The following is a 20,255-nucleotide window of genomic DNA, read 5'->3' as shown; positions in this document are numbered from 1 at the left end:
TTTTCTTTTCTAAGTTGAAATAAACCAGTGAATCAATGAAACCTGACACTCAAATTTGAATTTATGCCACAAAGGCACATAATCAGAAAGCCATATCATTACTCCAAACTGAGATACAAAACCCAAAAGTTAGATAGCTAATGGAGACCTGGATGTGAGAGCATCAGAAGCAGAAGCATGTATAAATGCCTGGCCATATATACAATAACAACTAGATGTACATCAAGCTGGGGATTGGCCAGTATAGCCCAGGGGAATGGCAGCATGATACAACAGGCCAAGCATCTATCTTATCATAAGAAATTATAATTTATATCACTCATACCATTTTTCCCTCTGATTGACTTGAAGCGACCGTCACAGGTCTAGAGGTCTGGAAGGGGGAGTTCTGAAGTATTTGGGACAAAAATGGCAATATAAAGGGTAAGGACTTGTCATAATTCAATACCCCAAATCTCACCTCCCAACTTAATTTTAATACCAGGGTCCAAGTATATAAACAGGTGTACACAGTTATAGGGGCCAATTACCCATAGGTTAATCACCAATCAACACACCAAATCAGTGTCCAAATATTCAAAATAACAATACCTTGTAAGACAGCTGGATTATATTGCTCAAAATTCAATGTGAACAACTGCAATAATCAAATTAGCTATGCACACAATGAATTAGTGGTACTGTGGCAATAATCACATTAGCTATGCACACAATGAATTAGTGGTACTGTGGCAATAATCACATTAGCTATGCACACAATGAATTAGTGGTACTGTGGAATTAGTACCCAATTTTAATTCATACCAATGAAATCATTTATTTAAAAAATATTGAGGGAGAGAGAGAGAGAGAGAGAGAGAGAGAGAGAGAGAGAGAGAGATTTTTTGTTCCACTTTATGTATTCATTTGTTGATTCTTATATGTGCCCTTAGTGGGGATCGAACTCCCAACCTTGGTGTATAGGGATGATGCACTAACCAACTGAGTTACCTGACCAGGGCCCAATAAATTTATTTTTTAAAGTTTATTGTCATTTTGTATTTTAGTTTGTAAATTTAAAATTTAAATAATAGGTTAAGGTGGTAAAAAAAAAAAGAGAGACAGAATTTGGCATCTTTAAAAATAATATCTGGACAAGTAGTTGTAAAAGATCAAGATGACAATTAAATGCATCAGATTTCCAAATTTAGCCTGTGTCTTATCAATATATTCAAATGGATTTCTAACAGATGACTGCATCCAAACAACTTTTTTATTTCAAATTGGGTTTTTGGGAGGAAGGGACAGGTTTTTGTTTGGTTTGGTTCAGTTGCATCAAAGTGTATTTTACAATTAAAAAGATTGCCCACAACATGTCCCATTCTATCCCTCTCTGGTTGGTTCTTTGGGTTCCAAATGACAGAAAAGTGAAATTGGCTGACTACAGTCAGCAAGATGATAATGATTCACTTTCCTTCATTTCCATTGAGAACCCGTAAAGAAACAAGAAAGAGCTAAAGATAGATTGTATAAGATTTCAAGCAAGTTTGAAAAAATTAGGGGGAAAAAATTGGAAAGGAAACAGAATGTCACATGGGAATAGTGGAGGAGAAACTTTTACATCAGGAAGTGAAAAGGAAGAAAAATATAAAATGACAGTAAAATATAAGAGAAATTTAAGCAGAGGGAATGCACATTGAACATGAAAAGGTCAAAAACTGGAAAAATAAAGTTCATCAAATAAAAAAGGGAAGAGATATCAGACAAAACTTATAAAGTTTAAGTGTTTTACTGTTACATATGTAATAAAATAGTCATTCTAAGACTTTTTAAAAATAATCTTAACTTGCTCAAATTATAAAAAATATTATTTGGTGGTGATGATGGTGGTCATAGTGGTGATAGTTATATTTCCCAGGTATAGCTGAGAGAATATTATCACATATAGTAGAGAACAGAAGCTGGACTCAAACACAAGGCCATTTGAATAATGTCTCTGACTCCAGTGGTAAAATTGGTTAAATCCTACCAGTATCTCAAATTTGTCAATGTCAGTATTTCTTAATGTTCTCTTCTTCTTGCTACTGAGAACATAGAAATAATTAGCTCACATCATTAAGTCCAAGATGTTTACCCAATTTCCATTTCATTATCATGTTGCTTACTTCCAGAATAGAAAAAAAAAGTATAATTTGGCTATCAATCAAATATATGGTCTGCTTCTCCAAATTAACTTAATTTGTCATCTCTTCTTTCATTTAATCATACAATAGTCTACTCACTAACCATCATGTTATATAATAGGAGGTTCAATTATTTAATATCTAAATTTATCTCTGGCTTAAGAACCCATGAATCAACTGTATGGTCCTATCAGAGATGTTTTGTTTGAATGCATTGAAAATTACTAATCTCAGAATGCACATTGTGCCTGAGTTCCTTACTAGTGTGGGAAAGATAGTTGATCTTCCTGGGGACATATTTCTAGCCACATCTTTTCCTTCTTCAATCTAAAAAAATATGTCAGATCTTAACTATAAAATGCCATTGATCTGAGATCCTGTGCTATTTTGAGCACTATAGATATGTGGGTTTTTCTAGATAATTCTTATTGGTATTTTTTATGGTATATATATAACCACCAAAGCATACATAATATGTATATCTATCAATATTCCTTCTTGAAGCATGGAATTTATTTTTAATGTATATAAAATATACTTGTTAAGCCTAAAAATAAGCCATGTTCTTGAAATCAAAGGGAAAAGCAGGTCAATTTTACAGGGTTGTTTGTTTGTTGTTAGTGTATGTGGTTAGCTGATATGTTTAATCGAGATTCCAACATAAAGCCTGAATTATTCAGAAAGATTTTCTTCACTGTCCAAGTTGAGTTGATGATTCTCTGATTAACTTCAAATGACAAAGAATAGGCATAATCAAGCAGGGTCTAACTACTAGGACTACCTCTTCTATGCAATGGTAAATTAGTATTTTCAATCAAGTTGAAGACTATACAGCCATGAAACATTTTTGTTAAGGTGGACAAAGTTATTTTGCCAATATTTTTCCCATCAAAAACTTCAAGTGTGACATTTTGGCACATGGCAATTCTTGATTTATTATAAAATCCTATTATAATAAAGGATTTTTTCCATGGATTACAAAAGAAAATAAGCTTACTTACAGTGAATTCCCCGGTGACTGCATCAAACCCCACATGAATCGTATGTTCAAAGTCTGAAGGAAGAGAGATCTCTGGGCGTTCTTTCTCTTTCTTCTTATTGGCTAAAGGCAAAATGTTAACATGCATTTATTTGGGATACAGTTTTGGATTCACAAGTTGTACAATTAGGTTAATGTAAAACAATTAAAAATTTGAAAGACAGTTGCTTTGAACACAATTTTAACAATACTTAACTACAGAAATTATAATTTTATTTGCAGAAGTGGCTGGCAGTTGGGCAAAAATTCTGTCCAAATAATTTATAAATTTCCAAAATCCAATCCAAACAAAATCTGCACTCAATCTGATTTATGTCCTCTACCAGTCTAATGATGTAGCCACCAGATACCTAGGTTATTGTGTTTAACTGGCTTTGTTGAATCAAATACTGCTTACTAAAGAAGAAATTCGTTACACTCAAGTCAAGCCAAGGCTGACTATTAGAAGAAAAAGAGTAGCTAGCACATCTTTCATTTACATATTTACATTATGAAGCATGTCTTAATAAACTCTTGATCTTCTTTCAACAAAGATAATATTGCAAATCAATAATATTACAAATATTTCTTTATCATTAGAAATGTTTTTAATCATTTCCTACCCAGAACTTTGCTAGTAAAAAATTACTGCTTTTTACTGAATTAATTTTATTTAGTTCTTAGAAACCTCAAACCAGTTCCTTGGTTTAGTCACTCTATTTTATTTATTTATTTATTTAGTTAGTTAGTTATTTTATTTTGGTTTAGTCATTCTAGTTTGCAGTTATTTTCCATGTCCTTGTTATATTCTGTCATATTAACCATTCAAAATCATTGTCCTCAAGTAGCAGATTTTTTCATAATGACAATTATGAACATGCAATCAATAGGTAAGTCAAAAGCCTTTAAAAATACAATCACTGAAGAAATTAACTTGGGAACTGTAATGAAATCAGTTCATCTTGATATTGATCCCAGAGAAAGTTAGTGTGAAAATACTGTAAAATGTCATCTAGTAGCTTCCATAATAGACATATCAGCAGATTTGAACATGTTTCTCTGGTAAGGCTGCAATTCATCCTCAAAAAATAATACTCACACTCCTGCTAATACTGGGCAAGTCAGTATGAATCCGTATGCTCAATTAAAACCAATCAACTTCAGAATTGCCAGGGTGGTCAATTTAGAACATTCTGGTTCAAATAGATGTTTCCTTGGCCTGAATTTCAGACATTTAATTAACCATACATGAATTACTAGTTTTATGGGTTACCCAGTATAATTTTAAATTCAAAGCCTTTTACTTTTGAATGTCATTCTTATGGCTTCTTTTCTCTTTCTGCCCTCTCTGACTGGTCCATATCGCCAGTCAGGGGACATAGATATGGGGCAGAAATATGTAAATTCAAGTACTGAGAGGATTAGGATACAGGATTAGGAGCTGGAGGAACAAGGGTCACTCAAAGCCTTTGCCTGACCATGGAACACATTTAGGATCCATTTTGAAAAGTACATATGTACCATCTAACTTAGCTTCAGTATAGATCTCAATATTACAGTGAGATTATTTTATTTTTTAAATATGTTTTTATTGATTTTAGAAGGAGAGGAAAAGAGAGGGAGAGAGAGAAACATCAATGTGAGAGAAACTGATCAGCTGTCTCCTGCATGTCCCCTACTGGGGATCAAGCCAGCAACCAGGGAATGTGCCCTATCTTGAACCTAACTGGTGATCTCTTGGAGCATGGGACGATGCTCAATCAACTGAGTCACACCTGCCTGGGCAGTGAGCCTACTTTATTGATGAATATTATCTTAACAGAATCATGAAGCTTAGAGTTTTCTGCTCGTACTTTTATCTCCTTGAATGTTTGTGGACTATAGCTACCATTTACACTTATTCAACTACCATTTTTACTTGTTCAGAAAGGCAAAAATAGAACAACCAACTTTCTGTTTTTGCCACTTCCTTGAAGGTGTCCTAGCTACTCATGTAATCAATTTCCTTATTTTTATTTTTCCTGATCATTTGAACATGGCTAACCATCTCTCTTTCTACTTCCTTGATAATGTGCTTTCAGTCTCCTCCTCCATCAGTGACAATTCTTTATGTGATAGGTATTGCTTCTTCTTCTGCCTTAGTGCACTCTTTGGCCTTTTACAACCCTTTCTTTACATTAATTTCTCTTGGATGGCATCCACTTCTAGATATTAAGTTATATTGCGTAATTCCTTAATCTATGGGTGGCAGGGGATACATCCATCTTTTGTGGGACCAGACACTTTATATAATTTAAAAGGAGATGGAAGATGGCGACCAGCAGGAAGGTAGGGAGGGAGAGAGTGTGAGAGAGTGAGGGAGCGATAGAGGAGTGTGTGGATGTGTGGTGTGTGTGTGTGTGTGTGTGTGTATGAGCTAGGGACAGTTAGATACTGCAGGTCTTCCAAGGGGCTGCCAAACTGGGCAGTCTTAGACGGTGGAGCCCCACACACAACGCAGACACTTCTGAGTGGCCAGTGCGGGCACAGAGACCACGAAATCTTGAGAAACAGAGCTGCTTGAGACTAAGATCCTGGCCTCAGCACCACCCAGTCTGGTCTCAGACACAAACCAGGACCCTGCAGCCAACAGGGACAAAGACTTGTGACCACAGTTGCAGACCAACAGACAACAAGAATCCAGACATCCCAGCCACAGATTTCTGTGAGTCAAGGAGCCTATCCCCCTCCCTGCAGGCTCCTGGGCAACACCATAGTAACTGATAGACTTGCCCCTGCACAGGCCGCAGTGCCGCTATAGGAATTTGAGCCTGCACGCCCATGGACACTGGGAATCTGCTCCCTGCAACACAATCGGGCGACCAAACCCAAAACCCACACAGGGCGGCAGTGCCATCTGACTTCGATTCTGGGCAAGCACACATGGAAGTCTGTTTTCCGCAGCACTGGAGCAGACCTCCTGCCGACACAGTGCTACTGTGCAACCCAGTCCCCCAAGCTGACCAGAACCCCGATTCTCCAGGTGGGAGGCAGCACTGAGCACTACTGACTTGATTCTGTTTCTTATCATGTGCGCCTGGGATCCCTGACTCCCAGTGCACTCCCACTAAGGGCCAGTGTCTCCAATTTTTGGTGCATGCGCACACAGGGACCCTGATTCTTAGCGAGAAGCCACACGAAGCAACAGAGACACTGATACTCAATTCTTGGTGCAGACACAGGGGAACTCTGACTCCTGGCATGTGCTAAGGGACTCTGATTTTTGGCACACGCCAACAGCGCGGTGCAGGCAGGGTCCCTGATTCTAGGTGCACACACAAGACCACACTGAGCGCTGGTAACACTGACCCTGGGTGAGCCTGGTTCCCATCAACCCACGGCAACCACATGTCTTAGTGTCGGAGCACTTCAGTGACAATTGGGTGGTGTGAAGCTCCCACTGCAACTCAAAGTTTGAACCTTCTGGTGAAAGTCAGAATGGGGAGATGACACAATCCCCAGAGGAAAGAAAATGAGGAATCATCAAGAAAGGAAATTAGTGAAATTAAGGAATGCAACATGACCGAAAAAGAATTCAGAGTAGTGGTCGTGCAATTCATACACTAGATGGATTAGAAAATCAACAGGTACAGAAACAAGCTCAATCTGAACAGCAATTGGAGAAAAAAATTAAAAAGCAGGAGGAGAGCCTAAGGGAGCTTTGGGACAACATGAAATGAAATAACATACATATAATAGGGCTGCCAGAAGGACAAGAAGAGCAGCAAGGATTAGAAAATCTCTGAAGAAATAATGACAGAAAACTTCCTGGATATGGGGAAGAAAAAAGTTACACAAGTACAGAAAGTCCCAAACAAGATCAATCCCAAAAGACCCACACCAAGACATGTCATAATTTCAATGACAAATATAAATGACAAAGAGAGAATCTTAAAGGCTGCAAGAGAGAGACAGAGAGTTACCTACAAAGGATCCCCCATCAGATTATCAAATGATTTCTCAACAGAAACACATCAAGCTAGAAGGGAATGGAAGGAGGTATACAAAGTGTTGCAAAGCAAAGGACTGAATCCAAGAATACTCTATCCAGCAAGACTATCAATCAATATTGAAGGGGAAAGCAGGAGATTCACAGACAAAAAAAGGCTAAGGGAGTTTATCATCACCAAACCAGCAATGCAAGAAATGATGAAGGGAATGCTGTTAAAAGAAGAAATAAAAATTAAGAAGGAACACAGGCACAAAAATAGAAATGACTACAAACAAGTACCTTTCAGTAATAACTTTAACACTTTGCACTCGCTTGCTTTTTTCTCGATTCCTTTATTCTACTCGGGATTTAATTTTTTAAATACCCCAGATTTTACAAAGCGTGGCAGTAGAATAAAAAACTGGAGTTTCTTTTCATACAAACTTATTTATTTGGATTTTTTTATATTTCAAATTATTGATACATTCAAAGAGTATAAAAAGAGCTGCTACTGATGCTAACCGTGTCGAGTCAAATTCGACATCTGAGTGCAAAAGGTTAAACATAAACAGACTAAATGCTCCAATCAAAAGACATCGATTGATTGAATGGATTAAAAAACACGACCCATATATATGCTGTCCACCTCAGAACAAGGGACTCACACAGACTGAAAGTGAAAGGATGGAAAAATTTCTTTCAGGCAAATGGAAAGGAAAAAGAAGCTGGGGTAGCAATACTTATATCTGACTAAATAGACCTCAAAGTGAAAGCCATAATAAGAGATAAGGAAGGCCAATTCATAATACTAAAGGGATTGATACAACAACAGGATATAAACCTGATAAATATATATGCACCCATTGCAGGAGCACCCGAATACATAACAAAACTCCTGGAAGATATCAAGGGAGAGATTCTCAACAATACAATCATAGTAGGGGACCTTAATATACCATTGACATCACTGGATAAATCCTCTAGACAAAAAATCAGCAAAGATACAGCAATCCTAAATGACTCACTAGATCAGATGGACTTAACTGACATATTCAGAACATTTCACCCCAAAGCCAGGAAATATATGTTCTTTTCAGATGCACATGGGAGATTTTCAAAAATAGACCACATATTGGGTCACAAGCAAAGTCTCCCCAAATTCAAGAAGATTGAAATCATACCAAGCATCTTCTCAGACTACAATGGCATAAAATTAGAAATAAACTACAATAAAAACAATCCAAAAAACTCAAACACTTGGAAGCTGAATAGAATGCTATTAAATAATGAATGGGTTACCAAGAAGATCAAAGAAGAAATTAAAAACATCCTGGAAACAAATGACAATAAAAACACAACAATCCAAAATGTATGGAACACAATGAAAGCAGTCCTGAGAGGGAAGTTTATAGCTCTACAGACCTACCTCAAAAAACAAGAAAAAATGGTAATAAATCACCTAACTCTACAACTCAAAGAATTAGAAAGAGAGCAACAATAAAACCCCAGAGCAGAAGGAAGGAGATAATAAAGATCAGAGCAGAAATAAATGACATAGAGACCAAAAAAAAAAAAAAAAAACCACAAGAAAAACAAAAGATCAATGAAACCAAGAGCTGGTTCCTTGAAAGGATAAACAAGATTGATGAACCTCTAGCCATGATCACCAAGAATCAATGAGAGAGGACTCAAATAAACAAAATCAGAAATTAGAGAGGCGACATAACAACCGACGTGGCAGAAATACAAAGGATTATTAAAAAATACTATGAACAACTCTACTCCAACAAACTAGACAAACTGGAGGAAATGGACATATTCCTAGAAAAATACAACCTTCTAAAACTCAATCAGGAAGATTCTAAAAATCTCAATAGGCTGATAACAATGGAAGAAATTGAAGCAGTCATTAAAAAGCTCCCAGCAAACAAAAGTCCGGGGCCAGACTGCTTCAAAGGAGAGTTATACCAAAAGCCCGGGGGCAGATGGCTTCACAGGGGAGTTATTCAACTCAAGGAAGAATTAAAACCTGTCCTCCTCAGACTATTCCAAAAAATTCTAGAGGAAGGAACACTTCCAAGCTCATTCTATGAAGCCAGCATTACCATAATACCAAAACCAGATAAAGACAACACAATGAAAGAAAATTATAAGCCAATATACATCATGAAAATAGATGCCAAAATCCTCAACAAAATTCTAGCAATTCAGATTCAGCAATACATCAGAAAGATCATACACCATGACCAAGTAGGATTTATCCCAGGAATGCAAGGATGGTACAATATCCGCAAATCAATAAACTTGATACATCACATAAACAAATTGAGAGATAAAAATCACACAGTTATATCAACTGATGCATAAAAATCATTTGACAAAATCCAACACCCCTTCTTGATAAAAGATCTCTTTCAGCAAGGTGGGAATAGAAGGATCATACCTCAACATAATAAAAGCCATATATGACAAACCCATAGCAAACATAATACTCAATGGACAAAAACTAAAACCATTTCCCCTAAGAACAGGAACAAGACAGGGATGTCCACTCTCACCACTCCTGTTCGACATACTACTGGAAGTGTTAGCCATTGTGATCAGACAAGAAGAAGAAATAAAAGGCATCCAAACTGGAAAAGAAGATGGCATGATACTATACATAGAAAACCCTAAAGACTCCATCAAAAACATTATTCGACTTAATAAATGAATTCAGCAATGTAGCAGGATACAGAATTAATGCCAAGAAATCTATGGCATTTCTTTACACCAATAGTGAACTTACAGAAAGACAGACTTAAAAAGCAATACCAATTACCATCGCACCAAAAAGAAAATTAAGATACCTACGAATAAACTTAACTAAGGAGGTAAAAGACCTATATGCAAAAAACTATAGGACACTGAAAAAAGAGATAGAGGAAGACATAAACAGATGCAAGAACATACCATGTTCATGGATTGGTAGAATAAACATCATCAAAATGTCCATACTACCAAAAGCAATCTATAGATTCATTGCAATCCCCATTAAAATACCAACGGCATATTTCACAGACCTAGAACGAACTTTCCAAAAATTCATCTGGAATGAAAAAGGACCCCAGATTGCTGCAGATAGAAGAACAAAGTAGGTGGGATCTCAATACCAGATATCAAGCTATATTACAAAGCCACTGTTCTTAAAACAGCCTGGTACTGGCACAAGAACAGACATATAGATCAATGGAATAGAATAGAGAACCCAGAAATCGACCCAAACCACTATGCCCAATTAATATTTGACAAAGGAGGCATGAACATAAAATGGAGTCAAGACAGCCTCTTCAATAAATGGTGTTGGGAAAATTGGACAGATACATGCAAAAAAATGAAACTAGACCACCAACTTACACCATACACAAAAATAAACTCAAAATGGATAAAGGAATTAAACATAAGACGGGAAACCATAAAAATATTAGAGGAATCCATAGGCAGTGAAATCTCAGACATATGCTGAAGTAATTTATTCACTGATACTGCTCCTAGGGCAATGGAAACTAAAGAGAAAATAAACAAATGGGACTACATCAAAATAAAAAGCTTTTGCACAGCAAAAGAAACCATCAACAAAACAACAAGAAAGCCCACTGCATGGGAGAACATATTTGCCAATATCATCACTGATAAGGGTTTAATCTCCAACATTTACAGGGAACTCATACAACTCAACAAAAGGAAGATAAACAATCAATAAAAAAATGGGCAAAGGACCTAAATAGACACTTTTAGAAAGAAGACAGAAGGAAGGCCAAGAGACATATGAAACCATGCTCAAAGTCACAAATTATCTGAGAGGTGCAAATTGAAATGACAATGCAGTATCATCTCACACCTGTCAGAATGGCTATCAACAACAAATCAACAAACTACAAGTGTTGGCGAGGATGTGGAGAAAAAGGAACTCTTTTGCTCTGCTGGTCGGAATGCAGACTGGTGCAGCCACTGTGGAGAACAGTATGGAGTTTTCTCAAAAAACTAAAAATGGAACTCCCATTTGACCCTGTGATCCCACTTCTAGGAATATACCCCAAGAAGCTATAAACACCAATCAGAAAGGATATATGCACCCCTATGTTCATAGCAGCACAATTCACCATAGCTAAGATTTGGAAACAGCCTAAGTGCCCATTAGCAGATGAGTGAATTAAAAAACTGTGGTACATTTACACAATGGAATACTATGCTGCAGTAAAAAAGAAGGAATTCTTACCATTTGCAGCAGCCTGGATGAAACTGGAGAGTATTATGCTAAGTGAAATAAGCCAGTCAGAGAAAGCTAAATACCACATGATCTCACTCATTTATGGAATATAATGAACAAGATAAACTGATGAACAGGGACAGATCCAGAGATAGAGAAGCATTGATCAGACTGTCAAACCTCAGAGGGAAGGTAGGGGAGGGTGGGGGTAAGGGAGAGAGATCAACCAAAGGAGCTTGTATGCATGCATATAAGCCTAACCAATGGACACGAACACCAGGGGTGTGAGGACATGAGTGGGGGGGTGTTGGGGGGTTAATGGAGGGTTGAGGACACACATGTATTACCTTAATCAATAAAGAAATTTTAAAAATAAAATAAAAGGAATGCATCCTTTAAGCAAAATAAATAAATAAATAAATAAATAAATAAATAAATAATTGATAGGGCTCCTCCTAGGGGCTTCGAAGAGTCCCAGGCAAGTGAGAAACTCTGAAGAAGAAGCTTTATTTACTTCATAGTAAATCTACTCCTGGTGGCTGGTGATCTTTTGGGGGTCAAAGACCACTCTGAAAAATCTAAAGCTATAGAACTTCTGCCCATAAAAAATGCACTATACATATATACATACACAATTTTAAATGTAATTTCATAAGTTCACAATTTTCCTGAACTCCAGGCTAAAAACCCACAGCTTAATCTATATCTCCAATTATTATATCAACTTGCATTCATCATCTCTCTTGCCAGCAAATAAGCTCTCCCTATTTCTCCATTAGTATTGGCTGCCCACTTGAAGCATATTCATTTATACATAAATAAATACTCCATTTGATTTGAGCTATGTGAACTGCCTTAATGGTATCTCCCTTGAAGGCCGCCTGACTATCAGTCCCTTACCAGCCTAGTCATGCCATTTCCATTGCTCAGGGCTAAGCATAAAAGACACAATGAACCAAAATTTGCTCTTTCTTCATTGTCCATGTTTTAGTGAAATGATACCACTAACCACCCAGATCAGAGAAAGATTAAAGCCTTACACTCCTCCTTTGGGAGGTTCTAAGTAATGAAAAGATTAGGATCACCCCCTCTCTGACATTTAATTCAAATAAAAACAATATTAAAGCATAAAAAGGTAAGGAAGTCTAAAGAGTTCTGATATTACTATAATGATTAAGTATTTTAAAAACAATATACCCCAAATCAATGTTTTCACATTTTGTGTACCCCTGATTTGCAGTGCCTTAAACTCATGCTTACTCTGGCTATTGGGTAATCCAGCACTGGCCCAACTGTCCAAACCATAAATTTGGGAGCTTCTTTGACCCTACTTTAATATATATTTTATTTATTTTTTACAGAGAGAAAGGGAGAGGGATAGAGAGTTAGAAACATCGATCGGCTGCCTCCTGCACACCACCTACTAGGGATGTGCCCACAACCAAGGTACATGCCCTTGACCAGAATCGAACCTGGGACCCTTTAGTCCACAGGCCGACGCTCTATCCACTGAGCCAAACCAGTTAGGACTCTTTGACCCTACTTTAATTCTATCTTAGCTTGTCACCAAGTTCTCTCTATCTATATCCCAAACTCATCTTAAATCCATCTTCTCTCTTATCCCCACAAACCATTATCTTGGTCCAATGTACCAGCATTACTCACCTGGTCTTACTGTCTCTAATTTTGCTCCCTGCAATTTATTATGCTGGGCCAGAGTAATCTTTTGAAATATAATAATCTCACTGCATTCTTGCCTTTGTTTAAGACCCTTAAATGGATTCCCATTATCCCTGCTTTTTAGCATGCTATCCAAGTTAAAAATACATGCTTCTTAGCATGCGATACAAGGGCCTGCATGATCTGCCTTCATCCCTCTCCATTGTCTATTCTTGCCATAGTCCCCAGTGTCCCATACTCATTTCATGCTCCCTAAACTGCTGGAGTTCTCTTTTTTAAAATTTATTTTTCAATATTGTATTATTTTCAGGTGTATAACATGGTGGTTAGACATTTATATACCTTACAAAGTGAGGTAAGTCTAGAACCCACTAGAATCATAATATTTGTTACAATATTATTAACTATATTCCCTATGCTATAATTTAGACCCCATGACTATTTTTATAACTGGAAATTTGTACTTCTTAATCCCTTTCACTATTTTCATCCATCTCCTGCTAGTATTCTCTTACTGCCAAACTTTTACACATGCTAGGTCAAGGCCTGGGAATGCTTAGTTTTTACCATTTCCCTTTTGGTTTGTGTAGATAACTTCCATTAGTCTTTGTTCTTGAAGACACCCTCTTGGGCTTCCTCTCCTATAGCAAGTCTGTTCCTATCTTCAGTCTACAGGCAAAGTTCAATGCCCTTCTCTTCATGCTCCCACGGACTACCCAGTGTATACTCTGAGCTTGACACTTATAAACACTAGATTGTTTTTCCTTCTTTATATACCTATTTCTCTAGCTAAAATTTGAGGTATTTGACAGCAGCCACTGTATCTTATGCAGGCTCACATTCTGTAGCATTTCTGAAACATTCACCATGTGCAAAGTGCTTCTAAGGTTATCTCATTTAATCACCAAAATCTTATAAGGTAGACCATATTATTATTTTCATAGATGAGGAAATCAGACTCAGTTAGATTAAACCACATACCCAAGTTATATAGCTGGCAGGTGTCAGAATAAGGATTTGAAAAGAGGTACAACTGTGGCTATAGAACCAGAGCTCTTGATAGCAACATTATTTTTTATTCAATAGCATTTTTTAAAAATATATTTTATTAATTTATTACAGAGAGGAAGAGAGAGGGATAGAAAGTTAGAAACATCGACCAGCTGCCTCTTGCACACCCCCTACTGGGGATGTGCCCGAAACCAAGGTACATGCCCTTGACCGGAATCGAACCTGGGTGGGACCCTTGAGTCCGCAGGCCGACGCTCTATCCACTGAGCCAAACCGGTTTCGGCTTCAATAGCATTTTTAAAACTTGACACATTTGAGCCCTAGTCTTCAGTAAATGTATAGTGATTGAATTGGAGCTTAGATGAAAACTTTTTTTTCTTTTTAGCAACACTAAGATGTCTGTATCTCCTTCAGGAAATTCTGTGAGCATTGGTCATTTCTGTTAAGATTTAGCCTAACCTGAACTTTGGGATAATAAGACTCAGCCTGATCAGCTGTGTTGATGATTGTAGAGAGCAGAAGACCAAATGAGTATTATTTTTAAAAGCATACCATGCATATTCTATTGGAATCTAGAACGAAGGCCACAAATTGCTGACTAGACTACAAACTGCAAAGAGTGCTTGGCTTTGGGATTCTCTAGGTGTAAATGAGTTCTGATTTTAACTCAAGGGACAGCTAATCTTTCTTTTCTCTCATCCTGACACTTTTCTTCATCTTACTACTTTTGAAAGAAAGAAAAGCCCCTCTAGATATCAGTCATCTCCCATATGGTCCACCACAGTGTTCCATACTTCCTCCAGTGGCTAGAGCTTTTTTCATGACAAATTCCCCTACACTTTCAACCTCTTATTTTATTTTTTTAATCCTCACCCGAAGCTATTTTTCCATTGATTTTTAGAGAGAGTGGAAAAGAGAAGGAAGACAGAGAGAAATATCGATGTGAGAGAAACACATCTATTGGATGCCTCCTGCATGTGCCCTGACCAGAGTCCAGGCTGGGGAGGAGCCTGCAAACTAGGTACGTGCCCTTGACTGGAATGGAACCCGGGACCCTTTGGTCTACTGAGCCAAACCTGCTAGAGCTCAACCTGTTCTTTATATGATCGCTTCACTTCCTGCCTTAAGTTCTCAAATTTCACTGTGCATCACTCTTATATGGGAAACTTAAAAACACATGTCAAAACCCCACCCACAAAGATTCAGATTCAGTTCGTCTGTGCTAGACCCAAGCACCTTTCTTTTTTAAAGCTCCTCAGGTATTTCCATTAAGCTTCTGGGGTTGAAAACAACAACTGTTAGCCTTACTATCCAATGAAGCTACCTCTTCCACAAATATTTCTGATAAGTGCTGCTCATTCTTCCGCATCCTAAGCCCTTAGGCCTAGGGGGATGGGAAAAGACAGAATTTCCCTATTTTTACTACAAAATGTGTATTTGAATCAGTACTACTGCACTTTCCCACAAGAACCCCTTCTTGAGGTTATTGCCATTTAGTTCTCTTGGCCAAGTCCCCTTATCCATTGAGGACTTTGATCCCTAGTCTTCATTCCTGCACTCAATGCTGCCATCACTTTGTGAAATGTAATACATAAATGGATATCTCGTTCACACTCTTTCCTTTTAACTTCTTGACTTCCATCAACTCTACTGAACTGGACCACCCTTCCACATCTACAATCCATTCTCATGACCACCTTTTAAACCAGTGATTTTCAACCAGGGTTGCACATCAGCATGACTTGTAGAGTTCCATAAAATATCAATGTCTACGGCCCACCCAGAACCTACTAAATCAGGATTCCTGGGTGCAGAACCTGGGCAAATATTTTAAGCTCCATAGATGATTTTCAAACTGAGTGGAGAATCACAACTACCCCAGGTCTTTTCATTATCTAGAATGACCCTTTCGCTGAAATATTCAAACCTGTCATCTCATTCTTTGAGCCCATCTTCCCATCCTGCTAACCTTCTCACTCTCTCAAGCCCTTACTCTATTTTACCTGTTCTTTGATCTCAACAAAACCTCCAGTTCCTGTATGCTTACACTTTTAACCAATTTCTCAGCTTCCTCCTGGGCCATACTCTATGGCTCGTGATTTAAATTGTTATTAAGCCACTGCCCTGGAAATTCTTGCTCTTTGACCTTCTCTTGCAATTGTCCTTCTAAACCATACTCTGACAGAATCCAACCACAAAACCTCCACTTTCATATTGAAGCTATTAAAAGTTGTTTGGGGAAAACCACACAACTATGCATATTGGTGTTCACAGATAACAGTTGGCTCATAAATGGTGCTTGGTAATATTCTTCTTTCCCCTTGCCAACTTCAGTTCCTACTCTTCTTATTGAATATTCCAGACTTTTATCACTTCAGTCAAACTTTTGCTTCACCCTCTTCTCTCTTACTTTCAGCATATGAAATTCCTTCTACTTATAAGATAAAAATGGAGGCCATTAGTTTGGAGCTCTTTTGACTTCACTCTCTCCCCCAGTCTTTTCATTTATCTCACATTTCACTGGAAGCAGAGTTCCATCCTTCTGTGTAAGGTTTATTCTTCCACTGGTGTCTAGATACCAGTCCCTCTCACTTCTCTTATTTCTCATTGTATCTTCTATCTCTCCCCTTCTACTGACACTCCTATTTGGCTTAAAAGACATGCTGAGATCTCTTTTGTACTTAAAAATTAAAACCTTCTGTCACCTCACAGCTCTTTCTAACTGCAGTAGTCTCTCGGCCTCTCCTTCTTTAAACACCTTGAAAAGGCAATCTAGACTTCCTTAGCCCTCACTCCTCAAACCACTGCACTGAGCCCCTGAGGGTACTGAAAATTGCTACTTTTCAGTCCTTACCAACAATAACCTTCAGTCAAAACTGACATTTATGACCATATACTTCATGAAATTAACTCTTCTATATCTTCTTTCATACAACACTTTTCTAAAATATATTCCAATATTTCTGGGTCTTCTATCAACTCTTTAAATAGTATCCCCCAGGAGCTATCCTAGGTCATCATCTCTTATTATAACACCTCTTCTTTAGGTCACCTCATGTGCTTGTATGGTTTCAATTACCATCTACACTAGAGACTCCCTATATGTACCTTCAGCCCTGACCTTTCTGCTGTACCCTGATCCCATGGAATTAATTGCCTACTGAAACCCTCTATTTGGATGTTCATAGGCCCATCACTCTAAATGTTTTCAAAAGTGAACTATTCTCCACTGCCTTTCCTCACTTAAAACAAGAACTACAACTCCCCCTGTGCTCTCTACCTCACCATCCTCCAGCTTCCCCTCCTACTTTCTGAATAGTTGCTTAGTTCTATTAATTCTTCCTCCTAAAGAATTGCCACTGTATTTTCCTCTCCTATTCATATAGATACTGGCCCTTAGCCAGGCCACTGCCATTTCTCACCTGCATGATTCCAACAGTCTGACTTGTCTCCTTCCATCTCTCTTCTCCCAAATCCATTTTTCTCCTGTTACTAAAGTGATATTTTGACACACAAAAATGATATCATTCCCCTGCTTTAATGTTTCCCCATTGCCTTCAGAATCAAATTCGAAGCCCTCAGTATGGCATAAATAAGTTCTCCGGGATCCAGTACCTAATTTACTTCCACAGCTCCCTAATCCACCCCTGTCCCATTATCACTCTATGCACTAGCTATTCTGAACTATTTGTAGTTGTATTCATAAAACCTAAGCTAATAGTGTGACATGCCTACTGCCTTCATAATGTTGTTCCTTCTATCTGAAATGCCACCCATCTCTTACATGGATAGCTCTATTCTTTCTTTAAGATTCACTTCAGTTCAGTGGTCACCTCCTCCAGGAAACCTTCCCTAATTGCCCCTCTCCTCAACCTCAGGTTTGAGTAAATCCCCCTCTTCATTGCTCACTTCTATATTATACTCACCATGATAGACTCTAATCATTCATTGACTTGTGTGTGTCCCTCACTAGGCCACCAGTTTCTTAAAGGCAGGAAATGGAACTTATTTACCTATGTACCCCAACATATATTTAGAACAGTACCTGATTCAATAAATATTTAATGAATAAGCAAATAAACAAATGAATGGATAAATGACCTTCAGTATATGAAATGAGACCCAATACATGGAGACAGGTCATGCATATTTGCCATTATGTGTTGGTGGATGAGGAGACAATGATCCAGGTTCTCAAAGAAGGCTGGGGGGTCAGAGGATATATTTTAGAGTGTTTGTTATACTTGAAGTTGTTGTTGGTGGCATTGTTGCTATTTTTCCACAACAGTGGGGATGACTCTATACTCATCAGGAACATCTCTTCCCAGGTGCCACTTTGGGGACAAAACCATAATTGGCAACACTGATGGGCAGGGTACAAGGTACAGCAAAACAACCAATTCTCCCCAAGATGAAATCCCTGGATGGTGCTATACTTGTCTTCTGAAAGCATTTTAGAAAACTGTCACCTGAGTCTTCCTTGTTATAGGAATTCCACTTGTCATCTTCCTCTAAAATTCCTGGAAGTTTTGTTGGACATTCTTATTGGATGTCATATTGGTCACATCCAGAATTATTTTTTAAGAAAACTTTCTAGCTCCTTTAAAACAGAGCATGCAAGAAAAGACAGAATGACAGAGGACAGACATAGAGAAATGCTTTCCCACATACATTTAGCCTGAAAGCACAGAACAATGATCATTTTTAAAAAAAGAAATGGGAAGCATGCAAACTCACAGTATATGGCATGATTTAAAAAGCAACATTTATACACAAAGCTAAAAGCAAAATATTATATAGAACATTTTTGAAATACAGACATAATTTTTTTCCAAAGAAAAAGGCACATATGCTGGCTAGTTCTAAGCAGCAGGCATTTCACAACCTTGGCTCTAACGACCAAGCTCCTTCCTGTTACTGTTCTAGACTCCTTTCCTTTGAATCAGTCACTGGGTCAGTTAACAAGTATACAGAGAATTGAGGATCAGTATAGTGACAGATTAGGCTGAGTAACCCGTTAGGAACTTAATATTCTAAACTTGTGATCTAAGTAGAGAAATAAGCTAAACAAATAAAAAATAGAAATTTATAATACCAGATCAAGGAAAATAAGGTGCTAATATGGGAAGAATAGAGTATAAATATTGTAGCATGTCAAAAGAAGATCATAGAAACTTGTGGGGACAGTGAGGGCTTACTGATGGAGGTAAGACTAGAGAGATGGGTCTTAAAGAATGGATAGGCAGGAAAGGATAAAGCATCTAATGCAGGAAAAACGGGAGTAGCAATGATTGGAAGTAAAAATGTGTATAGCATATTGATGAGGAAATGAGAAGACAGAAAGGTGAATAAATAGGGTATGGCCTTGGGAACTAGGAAAGAAGATGCAATTGAAGATAGCAATGAAGAATTTACTGGGAAAGTTTTTTGAACAGATGGATGATATGATAGAAAAGGTGTTTCCTCAAAGACAAGCCAGGTAGCTATGTACTTCTGGGTACACATAGCAGGTTTCAAAATGGTTGCTATCATGCAGGCTGAGGAGAAAAATAAATAGTGGGAGTGGAATAGGGAGGACCTATCTGCCATTAAATCAGTTGCCTCTAAGATTACCTATTGGGCATTTCCTATAAATTGTGCATGTCTGATTCCTGAAACTAGATTGAAGATTACCTTAGGACAAGGATGCTTGTCTTATTTGTAGTATCCCCAACAATACTCAGCACAGAACTAGGCACATAAAAACTAGGCAAAAATCTTTTCTGAGTGAATTATAAAACATGCTCCAGGTTAGCTTATATTAACATCCACTTTTATTATATCTGATTTTTAAACTGAAATAGCTATTAAACTAGATCTGCTCAAATTCAGCATGCAGCTCTGATTTATGCACTGGCTTGTTGCACATAGATTTCTAACCTATGATCTTCCATTAAGTCCCTTGAGATAAAGGAGGACTATTAAAAAATTTTGTTAGAAGATTTGTACTGGAGTTGCTGATGTTGAAGATCTCCTGGGAGATGCCCTTGTCGCTACCTTGATACTAAAATCCCTTCCCCCTCTCTTCCCTACTTTTTCCCACTCCCCATGCTGATGTGCAATATATACTATGTTATATGTTCCTGAAGCCAAGCCACATGTGCAGATATAGGGGCCATTTCTAGC

At 37.7% G+C, this 20,255-nt stretch overlaps 1 protein-coding gene across 1 annotated transcript in view; it reads right to left on the bottom strand.

The window, feature by feature from the left end:
* The window catches only part of PAK3 (p21 (RAC1) activated kinase 3), a 411,616-nt gene that overhangs the window by 134,765 nt on the left and 256,596 nt on the right, over positions 1 to 20,255 (bottom strand). The window contains exons 4-5 of the mRNA XM_079765689.1: positions 3,164 to 3,264; positions 326 to 388 (exon numbers count right to left, since the gene is read on the bottom strand). Coding sequence (XP_079621815.1) covers positions 326 to 388; positions 3,164 to 3,264 — 164 coding nt within the window. The remainder of the gene's footprint in view (positions 1 to 325; positions 389 to 3,163; positions 3,265 to 20,255) is intronic.

The sequence above is a fragment of the Cnephaeus nilssonii genome (genome assembly GCF_951640355.1).
Source record: "Cnephaeus nilssonii genome assembly, chromosome: X".
NCBI lineage: Eukaryota > Metazoa > Chordata > Mammalia > Chiroptera > Vespertilionidae > Cnephaeus > Cnephaeus nilssonii.
The sequence above is the reverse complement of the archived record's forward strand: the minus strand, read 5'-3'. Positions and strand labels throughout refer to the sequence as shown.